We start from the raw sequence: 17,823 nt of genomic DNA, 5'->3' as shown, positions 1-17,823 counted from the left end.
TGTATTTTTTCAAAACATTTTTAGTTTGTCTTAGTCTAATTGCCATCGTATATGTAAGTAAATATAAATGTTGAGAGTGGAATAGAAAATACGAGTACAAAAAATATAAAAAATAAGAAACAGTGACAAATATAAATGTACCGTTGTCGTGCTATATATATTTTAATTGTATAATATGAATTATGTATATCGGAAACATAGAATTTGATGTAATACCTTCAGATAACACGGTCACAAACAAAGTGCTAACTATATCAAATAAAGTTAAATCTATGGGGGTCATCCTAGACAGAAAACTTAAATTGAAAGGTCACAAACGGGAACGGGCAGGTAATGTTCACAGATGCTGGTCCTTCTACAGAACAGGCGTAGGCTTTAAATGGGGTTTTAGTCCAAAGATGTTACACTAGATCTATAAGAGCGTCATTAGGCCAATTCTAACATACGCTTCGGTAGTCTCGTGGGTAACAAAAACTGTTGAAGTACTAATAGTACGTTTACATTGTTCCGGATTTCGTTAGCCCAGTGGTTTTCAATTGTCAATTCCCTTGTATACATAAATCCTCATAGAGTAGGTTAACCCGACAAAAAGCTCTAATGTAAATGCCGTTTTAAAGCAGAAATTTCACTTTGCCTTCCAGATTATAAGACGATCCTACAGGCGGAGGTTCGAGCTATAACGGAGTGTCTGAAATGTTTTTGTGCAAACTCTGGTCAGGATATAATGAAAATAATAGTAAACAGGCAAAAAAAACTGGGTTAGAATGTATACAAATCATAAATAATTTCTCACGACATGGTCTCGTACGAATCACATTGGTACAGAGTCACATAGGAAACGAGATAACAAATATACTCGCCAGAAGTGCAATTGACATACCTACAATAGATATAAATAATGCTATACATTTTTGGTCCAAAGCGTCTAGAACTAAGATCATGGGCCACGGAAACCCACAAAATTCTTTGGAATAGTGGGGGGACTGGAAAAACACAGACATTTTATAGGGAGATCGAAATGAGTATAAGGCAAAGCAAATCTTAACACTAAACAGAAGGGAAATCTGCAGACTGACCGGTATTCTCACAGGACATAACAGCCTGCGGTCCCACTTATTCCGAGCCGCAATTTACGAAGGAGGACGTTGCAAATGTCGTCAAAACGCTAAGCCATCCAAAACGATGGGCTGGGACGGAATATGCATGATAATGTTTAAGTAGCTGGATGAACCCGGAGTTGAGTATTTAACATCAGCCCTGAACTTGTCGTTATCCAATCACATAGTACCTGTAGCCTGGAAAATAGACGGGATGGTCCCGCTACTGAAGCATGGCAAGGATGCCAGAAGGGGTGAATCGTACAGGCCGATTTCATTCCTGTCGCCAGTAGCAAAGACATTTTGAACGCTACGCCTCCCATCATTGAGAAGCAGTTTTCCAGAAGCCCGACATCAGTATTGATTCCATAAGATGCACAGCATTACACATCACTTCTACGCATATTAGCATAGGACTTAACCATAACAGGCCGTACAACCGAACAGTTATGGCGGCATTTGAACTATCGAAGGCATTCGATACCGTCAACCATGCCAAGCTGTTCGAATATATAGAAAAGGCTAGTTTCCGACCGTGTTTGAAATGTTGGAGAATCCACTATATTTGTGGACGCCAGTCGTATGTGGAATTCAGAAATAGGAAGTCTAAACCCCGTAGAGAGTTCCCAAGAAGGGGTAATATTTCTGGAACTGTTTAACCTCTACCTTTCTGATATTTCACTACCACCGTACGGCATATATACCGTAATGTATGCGGATAATTGTACGATCATGGCATCGGGTCCCATTATTGTTGACATATGTTTGAGGTTAAACTTCTACATAGCTGATTTCTGATTTACGTTTGACAGCATTTTGAAGTCATCTGCGGAAGTCACTGCTTTATGCGATAAGCTGAGAAGTAGTAACATGGTTCTCAAGCCGTTAGCCGGCAGCACTTGAGGCGCTGACAAAGAAATCTTGTTGACCTCTTATCAAGCGAATGTAAGTGATACGCAGTGGAAGAATATCCGGACTTACCAGAATGATTCCGTGAGAACTGCAGGTCTGAATGGTATACATACAGATGCAGTCGCTCAGGCAGTAGAGCAATATCGAGTGATATAACATAATAGGAGACCACCCCCCATCCATCGCAGCAGAGTAGAAGTAGCTGCCCCGACAAACACGAATAGTATAAAATCAGGAAGGTGCAACCGCCACAATTCTTATTGGGCAAGAATAGACGACTCGATACCTAACACATGTCCTGCATGTGGACTAGGACCACACGACACCTTGCACCTCTTCAACTGCCCAGCAAAGTCGAATTCACTATGGGCACAACCAATTCAAGTTGAATGGACACAACCGATTCAAGTTGAACCACACAATCCATAATCCATATCATGTATTTTGTTGGTACAACAACAACAATTTACACAAGAGTGGTTGCCAGGGAAGCAACTGGTGTAGAGGTGTGGAGAAGACAGCGAAGCGTTAGAACATTTCCTGTGTCATTGCCCATCCTTTTCAAGCTTCCGAACCCGATTCTTAGGAATTGACACCTTTCGTGAAATAGCCGACCTATGTGGATGTGAATTAAAAAAATGAAGGACTTCCCCAAAAAAAAGGATTCCTAGACGTTTAGGACAATCCGATCCAGAAATGACTTCTTCTAACTTTCTTCCTTCTCTAGAGCCCACAACGGGCCACGTACAGGCTTAAGTGTATGTCCTAATATTGGACATGTGGTGGTGCAAACTACCCCTCTTCTCAACCTAACCTAAACCAAAATTGCTACCGGAAAATCCCTTATAGTGGAGGGTATAAAAACATTCTCAAATTTCTTGTAAATTATGCGCAAATGAAGCCATTTCTGTGCGAATCCACTACTTAATAGACTTTAATTTTATATGGCGACTGTTGCCAAATTTTGAAAAATTATTATGATTTCACCGAAATCGAAATTTTTATAAAATTTATTTTTTACTTTAATTTCCACACTGATAAAAATACAAACCATAACTCTATTTACAGGCCGATGATGATGACGACGACATTGGTATGACGTCTGATGAATTAATTGACGCTCTAGAGCCCTTTGGCGAAAATTGTGATCCAAAACCCGAACGAGGTACGTAAATAAATATATTTATAACATTGTAACTATTTTTTCCAATTACCATAATGATGATAATATTTTGAAAATCTTTATTTAATTGCAGAACACATTAGACAATTGATCAAGAACGACGAAAATCCACATCAGAATTCGAAATGTTTTAGACATTGTTTAATGCGGGAATTCGAATTGGTAAATATGTTTAAATATTTTAAAGTGCAATATAAATTCATGAAGAGAATTTTCTGATTTAAAAAATGAATGTATGTTAATAAATTCCATCATTAAACTACTTAATTTTCATTTATTTTTTTATGCAACCAATATTTCTATATTTCCACAAAAGCTAAGCGAGGGCTCCACTACAATGAATGAAGACAAAGCCGTCGATATGCTTTCTATGATGTATTCCGATGGCAAAGAGGACTTGGAAGAGATTATTAAAATCTGCAATGGAGAAAATGAGGCCGTGGCAGAAAAGTAAGTAGCAGCTGCTTTCAAATATGAAGTATAGATCTAATGGCACATTATTTCAGATGTGAAAATGCCCACGCTCATGGTATGTGTATTTTGCGGGAGTTGCGACAACGTAACTACAAAATTCCTCAAGCAGGAAAATAAATGACGTCTAACCAGATTACCTAATGATATTGATCTCGAATACTGTCTACATGGTTTAAGCTTTGATTTTATGTCCTAATCATATTAAAAAATATTATAAATTTATTAAAGCAGATTTATCATACGGTACCTTTACAAATAATGTAACAATATATACAAATAAGTACGTTATGCATCTTACGCATATATGACATAATATTCCAATAATTTTTTACAAAATAAATGTACTTAGAAATGGTGTGGTTACAATTAGAAAACATATTTTGTTATTTACACTGGGACACAAAATGCAGTACATGGTATGGAGGGTGGAAAATTCATATCGTCATCATAAATACAAACGGTCATAACTACAGAAAAATTCTAAATTGGCTTTTTGTTTGATTATTGTTCGTTTAATAAAGCTACTTGTTCACACAAAAAACCAGTAAGGAAAGTAGTAAAGTCGGACTCGGCCGACTATATGATACCCTTCACTACTTTGGTTATATTGCGCATATGTATCCTTACATTTCCATGTCAATGTTCCCTCGATGGAACATACGTATGTCTTTCTACAACCTATGATAAATTTAATTTCATTCGGGTAGATTTAGAGTCGTCTGCGTACCATGGGACAAATTTATGGAAAACGTTTTATAGCAAAATTTATATACGCTATTCGGTACGCTGCACTGTTCGAAATACATATGGAAGCTAAGGCTGCATTTGCACCAATTTCAACAAAACGCAATAACGTCCTTAAAGTCTCAATTTGATACATTGTTCAAAGCTTCGGACAAACATTAGGAGTTTGGAGCGCCATATATGTAAAATCGGACGAATGTGAGAGCCACATAGAAATCTGAACCGATCCTAAACTTACCACACATCAATCTAAACACAATTCAGTACGCTATTACAATTTTCATGCAAAAACGAACGTAAATATATATGAGATATATATCTAAATCTGAACCGATTTTCATGGAACTTAATACACATCATTCCAGCCACAATTCAGTATGCTATGCAAATCGAAGGATATATGGGGAATTTGGTGCACTATTTTCCTAAAATCGGATGAATATATATTTGGGAGCTATATCTAAATTTGAGCCGATTTTCACGAAATTTCGTTATTTTAAGATTTTTTTTTTTCATTTTTTTAACCAAATTTTTTTTCCCCACTGAGTGGAAGATCTTCCTGCTAAAATGATCAATATTTGTCCACTTTTTAGGGGTGCCCCTATATAAGGTACATACCAAAGATCTATATTTTGAGAAGTTCTGCCACGTATTTTAACAAAATAGGCTGATATATTGGGACTTTGGTACACTATTTACATTAATTGAGACGAAAATATATATCTAAATCTGAGCCGATTTTCAGGAAACTTACCACACATCATTCTAGACCCAATTCAGTACGGAAGAACTGAACCGATTTTAACAAAACTTAATACACGTCACTCTAGACTCAATTTGGTACGCTGTACAAATTTTAGTCTCAATCAATTAGTCATTTTGTTGTACTATAATTGTGTTGTAGTTACGTCCTTTTGTTTCAAAAAATATCATGTCAAAAGGACGTAACTGAAATAAAACCTTTAAAAACAAAAAAAAAAATATTTTTTTCAAAAAATAAATACGGCTCTATAATGCAGTTATACTTTGAAAACATTTCCAGCCATACTCCATTTTTGTTAAGTGTGTAGATTTGCTTTGTCTGATCCTCATTTGTGTCTCCCCATAAAATTTTTGCGTTTTTCCCAATTCCCTCGTTATTCCAAAGAATTTTGTAGGTCGGTAGGTTGTACTTCTGGCGAGTATATTTGCTATCCCGAGTCATATAGGAATGACTCGGTACCCATATGATTCGTGCGAGACCATGTCCCGAGAAATTATTTATAGTTTTTATACATTCAGTTTCGATTTAACTATTTCAGAGGTTATAGTTTTTATGGCTTGTTTACTGTCTAACTTCGTTAGCGATCCTACACCCTCACAGTGATCCTAAATCCAAGTTTCAGGATTCCAACTCTATCGGTTCACCCACAATTTACATTGTACCAAATTTAATACACAGTAATACCAATTTCCAAAACTTCCTACATACCCCAATCCTACACCCCCACAGTGATCCCAAATCCAAGTTTCAGGATTCCAACTATATCACCCACAATTCAAGCTGTACCAAATTTAGTACACAGTAGTACGAACTTCCAAAACTTCCTACACTCCACAAACCTTCACCCCCACAGTGATCCTAAATCCAAGATTCAGGATTCCAACTCTATCTGTCCACCCACAACTCAAATTATACCAAATTTAGTACACAGGTGTACCAATTTCCAAAACTTCCTACATACCCCAATCCTACACTCTCACAGTGACCCTAAATCCAAGGTTTAGGATTCCAATTCTATCAGTTCGCCTACATTCAAATTGTTCGAAATTTAGTACACAGTAGTACCAATTTACAAAACATCCTACATACCCTATTTTTACACCCCCACAGTGTTCCTAAATCCAAGTTTCAGGATTCCAACTCTATCGGTTCACCCACAATTCAAATTGTACCAAATTTAGTACACATTAGTAATTTTTTTTAAAAATTCCTACATATCTCGATCTTACACCTCAACAGTGATCATGACTCCAAATTTCATGATTCCAGCTCTATTGGTTCGCCTATAATTCATATTGTACCAAATTTAGAACCCATGAATATAAATTGCATTAACTAACTGAATCCTGACCCCAATCCTACACCCCTACAGTGATTCTGACTCCAAATTTCATTGTTTCCGCTCTATCGGTTCATCCAAATCCAAGTTGTACCAATTATAGTACGATTTAGTACTTTTCGTACACATCAGTAAACAATTTCCAAAACTACGTACATATCCCATTCCTACACTCCGACGGTAATGTTAATTTCAAATTTCAGGATTACAGCTCGATTTGTACCTCCAACATAAATTTGCATCAAATATAGTACCATATAGTACTTTTCGTACACATGAGCACACGCTTTCAAAACCATCTTCCTAAATTGAGCCTACTTCTCAAGCTTAATTCACAATCCAAATTTCAAGTTTTTAGCGCTATCCGTTCACATGCTACGAAATTGTACCAAATTTAGTACATTTTCGTACTTTTCGAATAGTTATAGCTCGAATTTCCAAAAACCCTTTGGTACATGTAGGATATATGTACCAAATATATGTACTCCATCAAGGACTACCAACCCAAATTTTAGAGTTCTAGCTCCACCGGTTCGCCAAATACAAATGGTATCACATTTAGTACTTTTTAGTACTTTTCGTACAGTTCTAGTACGAATTTCCAAAAAACCAGTTTTATCTGTCACATTTGGACCAAGAGTGACCCTCACTCAAAATTTCAAGATTCTAGCTTCGGCCGTTTCGTCTGGGCGTTGATGAATCGTTTAATCAGTCAGTCAATCACTTTACTCTTTTATTAATATAGATATCCTGACCAGAGTTTGCACTAAACCAGTTCAGATACTCCGTTATAGACTGAACCTTCGCCTGTAGGATCGTATTGTGATCAGATCCCATTCCCGAGCTCACTGCTAGCTGGGAGCCATCTGTTTAGCAACAGTTACCAAGGTATGTTTGCCAGTGTTCTGCTATCCCACGAGTCCCTGTTTCACATGTTGTGACTACTCTTATTTCTTATAGCATATGAGGGCTTCGTCTATCCGTTCCGGTAGGTTGTCTTTCTATTTAAGTTTTCTGTCTAGGACGACCGCAGTATATTTAACAATATATGACATGGTTACCACATTGTTTTGAAAGATGGGTACTTCATACTGTCCTATTTTGTCTTTCTAGTAAAGAGTCACATTTTCGCCATTAAGGTCCCTCGGCCTCGTTCAATACAGTCTTCCTACATAATCAGTTAGGATTCGTTCTCCTCAGAAATCATTATAACGTCATCAGCAGACGGGTTTAAAGTCCTCCCCTGGTAAGGTCCTTAAGAGACTGTGATAGTGGTAATCCACAGTGATAAAAATCCCCCTGCGGTGTTCCTTGTCCTACTTTGTCCCTGATATGTATGTCTTGTTGGCTACAACTCGAAAGGCCTCTAAGGATTGAATAAGTGTTTCAGTGCCGATACTATTGAAAGCTCCCTCGATACCAATGCATACTGCTAAAGTAAACATTTTCTTCTCGAATGTGCTTTCAATGTCGTGCACCACCACGTGCAAACCGGTTCCACTGATCTTCCCTTTATGCACACGTGTAATTTGTACCATGCTATTTATCATGATCTCGACTGATCGTTTCATATTTTGCGCAAGAAAGAATATATGCTTATTGGCAGATAGTATTTTGGTGTTGCGTAGTTTGCTTTGGCGAGCTTTGGTATGAAGTCTATCCTAGCATCCTGCCAGGCTTTCAGAGTGTACGAAAAAAGTAAACATGTGTTAAAGAGTTCTGATAAATATGGTGTTATATAATCCGCCCCGTTTGTAGTGGGGAAGGCGTTGACTGAATCAGCTGTTCTGAATGATGCGAAGGTCTTTAATGCACCATTTGTCTATCAATCTTAGGTTCCACATATTTTTCCTCATCTAGAACTATTATTTCATCAGATGACGATGTGTTCGATGGAAATGAGCTTTCTCGAGAAGTCTTACTGTTTCTTCTTCTGTCTCTATTCTGTTTCCACCCTCTACATCTACCATGTTTTCGTTTTGAGTGTGGGTTTTTTCTGAGACGTCATATGTTAACAAAAAAATGTCCAGAGGTTGTGTTTACTATGTTTATGGTCAGAGAAGGATGTTGACAACTCTGGGGAGGAGAGAAAAGTTTTTGTGGCATATCACATAGGTTCTTGGACGGGAACCTTGGTTTGCATAAGACATTTGGTAGTGTATGTGGATTAACCCAGAGACGTTGTTTTTAACAATCCAAGGTATCTGTATTAACCCAAAGTGTATATTCACTCCGATGGAGGTATGCCTGCGTGGCCGTTGCATAAACCTATGGTTAGGATACACGTTAAGATCAGCTAGGTTAACACTATAAAAGATTCACCCTTCGAATAATATTACAAAAGAAGATATTCCATTCGTTTCGCGGATTGATGGATCACATCTTTGGAATTTATCAAGGTTAGAAATCGGATATTCCATTCCCTTTATGTTGGATTTACAAATTTTTAAATTATTGTCATTTTGTGAGGAATGTACTAGAAGGTATATGCCGATGGGTCCAACCTTGAGACTCGATAAAGGCTAAAGCTTGTTACAACGGCCCGGTTTGGATCAAACCGCACATTCCATTTGCTTGATATTGGATTTAAAATTTGTTGGCAATTTCTGAGGGAGGTAATCCGTTACATTACATTATAAAATGCAGCAGAATGTTGACCATTTTCCCATTTTCGACTTTTGTAAATAGACTTTCAATTTTATGAAACTGATTTGGCCGAAAGAAACCATGGGTCTAAAATTGATATTTCGACGAGGCACATTTTTATGGTAGCAACGTTCATTAGCCATAAAAAAGGGTTTGCAAAAAGGGTATTATTTGGAGACTGTACCTTAAAGCGATTTGACGACATTGGTCACTATTGGTAGGTATATTAACTATCCACTGGGAACCAAAAATATAAAATTGAGAAACGTATCCAAATACTTAAATATCGACAATTTCGGGGAACGGTTATGAGGGGTCTACACCTAAAAGTGGACAGATATTAATATGATAACTCAAATTATAAAATTACAGTCCATAAAATACAGCAAATTTAGGGGTGTCGTTATATGATGGCAGACAAAATATTCCTTCGGAAGTTATTGTTATTTACCCTAGCATATAAACTAATATATCTTCCACATTATGGTGGAGGGTATAAAAGAAGACTATAGTTTCCAACCGAAATTAGCTTTAAAACGTAGGTGGGATAACATTGACGTGCGCGAAGTATCAGCAATTCAAGAGGTATTAATGTTGACTACATACGTTATGAAAATAATTTACATTCCCCATTAATCTAAGCATTTAAAAACTACTTCCCTTTTTCTTGACGCAAATCACAAACTCTGTCGTATTCCAAAATACATATTCATTATTTAAAAAAAAAAAAACTATATCCGTCGTAATCTCCTGCTAATTCATCTGTTAAATTACAATTTCGAAGTCACATTTGCGACAACGAAAAACTATCAAAATTCGTTTTATATGTGTTTGGATAATTTTAAGTTATTTGTTTTTATTTAAATTATATTAGACACGCACTTAAATATCGATGATATACAATAAATAGTAGGCAAGTAACTAATATTTCGAATAGGTGAATATTATAATAATTATATAGTGGCCTAATGACTCTCTTCACGCTAAATTTGAATAAATTATTAAATTTATAGTTTGGTTAATTGTCTTAGCGTCATGTCATGTCAATTCTTTTTTAAATGAAATTTAAATAAATTCTAATTATATATTTATGGCCAATGGGGATTTGCATACATGATTAATATTTACTCATTCTTTGTACTTAAGGGAATACAAATTTAGTAATTTCAGCACGCAAACAGGTGAAGATTGTGTAGGCTGCTTCACAATTGTTCTTTACGCCCACAGCTGCATCTTTACACTTGGCCAAACCGGCCCTGTATTCTTCCTTGTAATGATCGGGCATGAGGATTTCCACTTGTTTCAAAGAGGCTTCATAAAGGAATTTACCTTTTTTCATCTGTTTTATATAAAATATTAGAATGTAATCATACAAAAAAATTTTTTTTTGGGTTCCTACCGTTTGCATCATTTCCAAGATACAATTAACGTAACACTTAGCATCCTTATCATTGGGCAAATTACCAGCTCGAATACCATCAGCAATTTCTTTGGTCACTTTGGGAAATTTCGGCAAGCACACATCACGCATCAGACCTCCGGCGGCCCACATCTGTTCCTCAGTTGCCTGTGAGGAAAAAATTAATCTTCTTATTTCGGTTCATGGTAAAATTTTAGTTCTTTTCGTGATAGAAGAATTAAAAATTGTCTATAACGTAATTAAATGGCAAATACAACACATTTTGGATAACTAGTTCTTTAATTAACTTATTGACCATAAATACAATATTTTTTTGAAGCAATTAGAGCCAATTCGGTTAAAGGAAGAAACACCTAGCAACAAAAGGGATAGAACCGAGAAGAAGATAATCAACTCTAAAGACGACCGTTTACTGGGGGACAAGTGACAGAAGTTATCCAGGTAAACCTCCATCGGAGTGAGAAGGCTATACTGGCTCTGATGGAAAGAATAGTTAAAGGCAATTGGACGGTAAAAAAACAAGGTCTCTGGACTAAACCACAATAATAATACCAATAATTTTATGCAAATACAGATTCCCGACAAGAACAGGTCTCAAACCACATAGCGTGGAGTAGTACTACCAAACTACTATCAAAAGAGGCCAAGCCCTCTTACATTTTATTAATATAATATATATTAATAGGATCACCCAGCTAGCGAAATCACCTGTTTTTCTCGAGACATATGTCAAAAATGTGCATTTTGTTTACGTGTTTAAAATGGAAGTCCATTCACAATTAGGTATTTTGACAGTACTTACGATCTAATAACACCTAACATAGCCAATAAACCGACCGTCGTTAATAGAACCTAAGATGAAGTATTAGACATAACTATATGGTCAGAAAACTTAATAGACGAGGTTCAATAATGGAGAGTCTCACAAGAGTACTCTTTTTCTGACCTGACATAAATATATTTGGTTAAAAATTTCACGGCCACAGCCAAAAACAATATTCATCCGAAACAAGCCTAAGACTGACTGGGTAAAATTCGGGAGACTGATAAAAGAGAAGTTAGGATAGCCCAACTATGAAACCCTAAACACAGATGATATAGGCAGAAATATAAACGATTTGATCTTTGAGGAAACCGCAGAATCGATTTTCGAGTTTCTTCGCAAATGTTTTGTTTATTATCAGAAAGCCAAAATTACCCAATAATTACATATACTACAAAATTTTTAATTAGTCGGTGAAATTCGAAAGACGATTTTGAACAGGTTTGACAAAATCGAATGATCAAAAAGTCAACATTTTAGTCAAAGGCCGAAATCGAAAATCTAAAAATCTACCTTTTGGTAAGTGACAAAAATCGAAAAATTTAAATGTCGTATTTTGTGCTCGACTGCGTAAGAGGAAAGAATATAACAAATAATATAACGACAAGAACCGCAAAATGCAACTTCCACACTAAGAGGAAAGAATATAACAAAACGACAAGAACCGCAAAATGCAACTCCTGGAAAATTGTCTGTAGGCAGGTAAATATGTAGTGTAGATGACTTCTCAAAAAATAGAGATGTTTCTATCAAAACCCACTCACCGAAAACACGGGAAACAGAATAGAGACAACAGAAGAAACAATAAGACTCCTTATGAAAGTTCATTTCCCACCGAACACATCGACATCTGATGAAACAACGGCACTAAGGGGTGAAGGTACGAGAAACATAAGAATGATTGACAAATCGTGCGTAATGTATTGAAGACCTTCGCGTCATTCAGAGCATTCAGACCAGTTAACCAGTATAACAACATGCTAAGGAATAAATGGATAAACTGTAGCCTACGAGACATACATATCAGTGACAAAGTAGGACAAGGAACTACGAAGGATGGAATTTTATCACCGCTGTTGTGGGTTACCGCTATCAACAGTCTCTTCAAGACCTCAAACGTAGAGGGATTTGAATCCATCTGTTATGCAGACGATGTTATAATACTTCTGAGGGGAAAGAATACCAACTTGTTATATAAGAAGACTGAAACGGCGTTAAACATCGCCTATAATTGGGCGAGGACAAGGGGCCTTAACTAAAATCCGGCCAAGGCAAAAATATGTCTCTTCACTAGGAAGACAAAAATAGGACTGTATAAAGAACCAATCTTTGAAAACAAAGTGATAAATACCTGGAGGTCATCCTAGACATAAAACTTAAATGGAAAGATCTCATACAGGAACGGGTCGACCCACAGATGCTGGTCTTTCTACAGAAGACCGGTAGTCTCTAAATGGGGCTTCAATGCAAAGATGATACACTGGGTTTATTAGAGCGTTATTAGACCAATTCTAACATACGCCTCGGTAGTCTAGTGGATAGCAATGGACAATAAATTAAGTATAAAATCGATACAGAAAGTCCAGGTAGGTATATGTGGGGCAATGAGGACAACACCAAAGAGCTTTGGGTGTCAAATGGATATAGATATATATATATATATATATATCCAATTGACACAAATAAAATATGAAGCGGCCGTCGCAGCTTTCAGACTTAATACTGTGAACGAGTGGATCAAAACCGAACACAATAGACCGCATCAAAATATAGTACAAGCCAAAATTGGAACCTCAATCATTAGCTTTGGTTCCGACCGAATACCTGAATTAAGAACTGACATAAGAGTAGTCTCAATATGTGAAACTTTGACAACAGAGAGGGGCTCATTGTATAGCGGAACACTAGCAAACATGCCTCCCATGGATACTGTTGTCACACAGATGGCTCCCAGCTAGTTGGGAAGTCGGGAATGGGATTTTTCATTGAACAAACATTACTTCGACTACGGCTATTACAATAGAATAGAATCCTACAGGCGGAGGTTCAGGCGATAACGTAGTGTCTGAACTGATATTTTGGCAACTATGGTCAGAATATAACAATATGATGACAGATAGTACGATAACCATTAAAACTATAACCTCTAAAACAGTTTAATCCAAAACTGTAAAGAATCATATGAGTACCGAGGAACATAAGAATAATAGGATAGCAAATATACTCGCCATAAGTGCCACCGACAAACGTACAATAGATGTAAATAATGCCAAACCTTTCAGTGCAACACGCCCAGAACTAAGATCATGGGCAACGAAAACCCACAAAATTATTGGGAATAGTGAGGGGGGCTGGAAAAAATACCAATAATGGTGGGGGGAGACCCAAAAGTAGATAAGCAAAAATTAATGCCAAGCAGGACATATTCTAACAGGACATAACAATCTGTGCACAAGATTGTATGCGAGGGAAAGAACTAGTGTAGAGCGTGTGGAGAAGACAGCAGAATGTTAGAACACTTCGAGTGCCACTGCTCAGACTTGTCAAGCTTCCGAACCAATTCTTAGGAAGTGACAGCTTTCGTGAAATAGCCGACCTTAAGGGATGCGAATAGAAGAAACTTAAGGACTTCACAAACAAAAAATAATTTCTAGAAGATTAGGACTACTAAGATGACTACTTTGAAATTTCTTTCTTCTATAGAGCGCCCAACAGGCCACTTACAGGCTTAAGTGTATGTCCTCATGTGGTGGTATAAACCACACATCTTTTCAACATAACCTACCCAAACTCCCCAAAATACCGAATGTTAGGGGATACATTTATGGCATTCCGATCTTTTGAAGATAGAAAAACATATTTCCGAAAAAAATTATTGTGAATTTTCCGTCTCATTTTAGACGGTCCAAACTTCGATTACTTAACTTCGATTTCTTTAAGTATAAACAATTCAGTATTAATACAAGTTTTGACAGACCCAATATATGAAGCCCCATCAAGTTTAAACATTATAAGCATTGGTTTTTTTTTCAGAGTATAAAATACTACCTCGCAGAAATTTTTTCAATATAGGTCTCATTTTAGGTCCCCGTTTTCGTATAGCCCGCATACAAATGTACATTATAACGATCTGTATTTAGGGCATTTTAAATACGTTTAACAAACAAATTGACTACACTTTAAGTTAATTTTAAAAATGTAAGGAGAATTCTCAACCATACAAAGTTACATATTCTCCTTTGAGAAAATGTTGCTATAGGTCCACTTCTCAACTATATCTGAACGTTTTGTCACACTTTCCAGCATCATTCCCTAGTTCCAAGTGGGATTAAAAACTTCCATGCAAATCCATAAATAGCAATGGAGGATATACCAAGTTCGGTATTGTTTGAAGGATGATTCCAATGTCACACATATTTCACTTTAGAATATGAATATGTATGTTCTTGTACATATTTATTTATATCGTTTTTACAAGAAAAAAACACTCTACTCATATTATTTTTTTGATTCAATCTATCCTTAACAGGATATTGTTATCATCACATTTATCACTTACACCACCAAGGACATCTTCGACATAACACAAACACACCACAGCACAAATTGCAAAAACAATATTCATTTTCGAAATCATATTTCAATATTGATTTAAAATCACCGAAAGACACGACAATGGTTTACGATATGATTCGTAAGAAGTTTCAAAAGTTATTAGATGAAATCAATCGTGAAACAATAGCTTTATATGCAAATCATTTAATATATTTTAAACATACAATCAGACGCACATACATACAGTGAGTGTTTGATTGTATGTTTGCCATACAACAAATATTAATCTGTCTGGCTGGCCCTACAATCAGATATGGGTGAATGTATGTCATTAAGTAATAAAAAAAAAGTTGTAGAGAACGACAAGATGTCGTTGACATGTTATACGTAGCCGAGACCAAGACACACACACTCACACAAAATATAAGACAAAATAAAAAATTAAAATAATTTTAAGGTATAAATCTAACCTCTAGACCATTTCGGATATATATTGTATTGTATGTATGTTTATTTAAATGGATGCACGTAAGAATGAGTTACAATAGGTTGTAAGGAGAAACATTTCATAAATCTACACAAATTAGAATAGTTGGTAGAGGTAAAGTAGAATCTGGGGTATTTGATACACAGGACATGTTGAAACAGCGGGTTGTAATTGGAGCGCACAGTGTCACGACCTCGGCCAAAAATGGTAAAAACCAAGTACATAGGAGCACAAATTTATTGATGAGAATTGATAGAAAACATTCCAGTTAGGAATAATATGAATTTTGGTAGTGATACGTCAAGTAGTTTAGCCTGTACGAGGGTTCAAATCTGATAGTTTTTGGCAATCGGCATTTTTCTATTTTTTTCGGAAAATTGACACTTTTTTCATATGTTCAAAAATTTGAATATTAAAAGTAACGGTTATAAAAAAGTGTTTATTTTAGTTACTTGGGATGTCAAAAACTTGGCTTCACATTTGTTTGGGTGTAAATAGTGATCATATGGTGTTTACAGTTACAAACACCTGTTGTACTTAGTTCATCTATTTTGTAAAGCAAATCTTGAAATTAGTGGAGTAGAAAAAAAAAGGTTAAAAAAGTTTAGTCTACATTTTTGTTGATTTTAGTTGTGAAAAGTATGTATTTTTAACCTATAAAAAAATTAGCTGCGGAAACCTGCGGTCCTAAGAGTTATTTGCTTTTTTTAGTGACCACCTCTTTAAAAAACTGTGACATATTTTTGGAATGGTTAGAAGTAAAGGATCAAAGTATGTCACATGTTCTGGCAAAACTTAAAGAATTTATTGAGGATCGAATTGGAAGGAAAATGACGGGCGAAGAACACATAAAGGTTAAAAATATTTGCTACAAATTGTCTTCTACGTGGAAAAAATACTATCGAAAGAGGGATAAAGTAGAAATGGTCTTAAAAGATTGGTTTCTTATGGATACGTTTAAATTTGATTCGGTACATTTGAAGATTATTTTTATTAAACCAATTATTTAAAAACTTTTAAATATTTAGGAACCTGATAAGTCTACATCAAGAGGTCGACCACGCATTAACTTTGAGGAAAGTTCATGTAGAACAAAAAGGCGACGTGTAGGTGAACTTGTTGCATCTACTTCGGCGGACATCAAAACAACAGCTGCAAAAAGATTTTCGAATGTAAAGGAAACGGACATTATTTCAGTGGAAAAAGCATTGGCGCTCTACGTGGATATGGATTTATCAGTTAGACAGTATAACATGATGAGAAATGCTGTAAATGCTATACATAAAAATTGTTTCCCATCGTATTATGCTATAGCAGAAGCTAAGAAAAAATAATATAACTTTAGAATGTAAATGGGGATTTGATGGCAGCAGTGGTCATAGCCTCTATAAACAAAAATTTCGAAACGAAGACGCAACAGATGAATTTATGTTCGTTTCTTCATTTGTGCCCTTGCGTATTTTAGATGATACAAACGAAAATGTCTTGTGGCAGAACGACAGGCACTCATCTTCAAGGCTATGTAGACCTATTAAAATACTTTATAGGAACGGTATATCTAGTTTACACGCCTGGATTAAGTTTTTTGAGTGCATTGTTCATATTGCATATAAACTACCTGTCAAGACATGGCGAATTGATAGTAGAAACACAATATTAGTGAATGAAAATAAAATCAGGATACGAAGAGCATTAAAAACAAATCTAGGTCTTCTTGTCGACAAAATAAAACCGGGCTACGGGACATCAAATGATGGAAATACAGCTCGACGTTTTTTTCAAACATTGAAGTAGCGGCAGATATTACCGGGGTCGACAGAAGATTAATTTACAATTTTTCCCTCATTTTGCGGATTTTGTCTTGTGGGAGATTTATAAATATAAATTTATTTCATAAGCTTCTTCAAGATACATGGCAACTTTACATCGAGTTATACTCTTGGTATTACATGCCATTCACGGTGCATAAAATTTTAGTTCATGGCATTGGATATGTAAGGTACAGTACATCCCCTCTTGGACTGCTTTCGGAAGAGGCTATCGAGTCATGCCATAAAATAATTAGGAGCAACCGTTTGAAACACACCCGAAAATGTGGTAGAGTCGAGTCAAATAGGGATTTAATTCAGTATTTGATACTACAATCGGACCCTGTAATATCCTTGAACAGTCATAATATATTGGCCAGAAATTATAACATGGAAGACATTAAATCATATATTTGTGAAGAAAATAACTTAAATATTCCGGAAATATGTTATGAAGATGAATCTGATGATTGCAGTGAGGTATGTAGTGAATAGTGTATTTCAAAGCTTATGTTATTAATAAAAATTAAATACGAATAAAAGTGTTTTATTGAAAAGAGGGTTTTGTAATA

The 17,823-nt window shown here is 35.9% G+C and overlaps 3 protein-coding genes across 3 annotated transcripts; 2 read left to right on the top strand and 1 right to left on the bottom strand.

The window, feature by feature from the left end:
* The first annotated feature begins 3,076 nt into the window (after window positions 1-3,076).
* LOC133336347 (uncharacterized) lies at window positions 3,077-3,783 on the top strand. The gene is made up of 4 exons (XM_061544640.1): window positions 3,077-3,174; window positions 3,266-3,354; window positions 3,509-3,642; window positions 3,699-3,783. Exons 1-4 carry the CDS (start codon window positions 3,105-3,107, stop codon window positions 3,781-3,783), a joined length of 378 nt encoding a protein of 125 aa, XP_061400624.1. The 5' UTR covers window positions 3,077-3,104.
* A 6,516-nt stretch (window positions 3,784-10,299) lies between these two features.
* LOC133336346 (general odorant-binding protein 19a-like) lies at window positions 10,300-15,038 on the bottom strand. The gene is made up of 3 exons (XM_061544639.1): window positions 14,961-15,038; window positions 10,558-10,725; window positions 10,300-10,497 (listed from the first exon to the last, which is right to left on the bottom strand). Exons 1-3 carry the CDS (start codon window positions 15,036-15,038, stop codon window positions 10,300-10,302), a joined length of 444 nt encoding a protein of 147 aa, XP_061400623.1.
* A 588-nt stretch (window positions 15,039-15,626) lies between these two features.
* On the top strand, window positions 15,627-16,777 carry LOC133336342 (uncharacterized). Its single transcript, XM_061544635.1, has 3 exons — window positions 15,627-16,082; window positions 16,155-16,414; window positions 16,472-16,777. Coding segments are annotated over exons 1-3 (567 nt in total). The 5' UTR covers window positions 15,627-16,081.
* Window positions 16,778-17,823: the final 1,046 nt, after the last annotated feature.

This window comes from Musca vetustissima, unplaced genomic scaffold (assembly GCF_032173495.1).
Source record: "Musca vetustissima isolate MV318-11 ecotype Yass unplaced genomic scaffold, APGP_CSIRO_Mvet_v1 utg9154, whole genome shotgun sequence".
Classification (NCBI taxonomy): domain Eukaryota; kingdom Metazoa; phylum Arthropoda; class Insecta; order Diptera; family Muscidae; genus Musca; species Musca vetustissima.
Note: the sequence above shows the minus strand (reverse complement) of the source record. Positions and strands in the feature narration are given on the sequence as shown.

What these genes read in the sequence shown, in the direction of transcription:
- LOC133336347 (XM_061544640.1), top strand. Translation starts at nt 3,105, where the DNA reads ATGACGTCTGATGAATTAATTGACGCTCTAGAGCCCTTTGGCGAAAAT. An exon ending in TAATGCGGGAATTCGAATTG is followed by an intron (nt 3,355 to 3,508) that starts GTAAATATGTTT and finishes TTTCCACAAAAG; the next exon opens with CTAAGCGAGGGCTCCACTAC. An exon ending in AATGAGGCCGTGGCAGAAAA is followed by an intron (nt 3,643 to 3,698) that starts GTAAGTAGCAGC and finishes ACATTATTTCAG; the next exon opens with ATGTGAAAATGCCCACGCTC.
- LOC133336346 (XM_061544639.1), bottom strand. Translation starts at nt 15,038, where the DNA reads ATGATTTCGAAAATGAATATTGTTTTTGCAATTTGTGCTGTGGTGTGT. An exon ending in TCGAAGATGTCCTTGGTGGT is followed by an intron (nt 10,726 to 14,960) that starts GTAAGTGATAAA and finishes TTTTCCTCACAG; the next exon opens with GCAACTGAGGAACAGATGTG. An exon ending in TCTTGGAAATGATGCAAACG is followed by an intron (nt 10,498 to 10,557) that starts GTAGGAACCCAA and finishes TATATAAAACAG; the next exon opens with ATGAAAAAAGGTAAATTCCT.
- LOC133336342 (XM_061544635.1), top strand. An exon ending in ATACGTTTAAATTTGATTCG is followed by an intron (nt 16,415 to 16,471) that starts GTACATTTGAAG and finishes TTAAATATTTAG; the next exon opens with GAACCTGATAAGTCTACATC.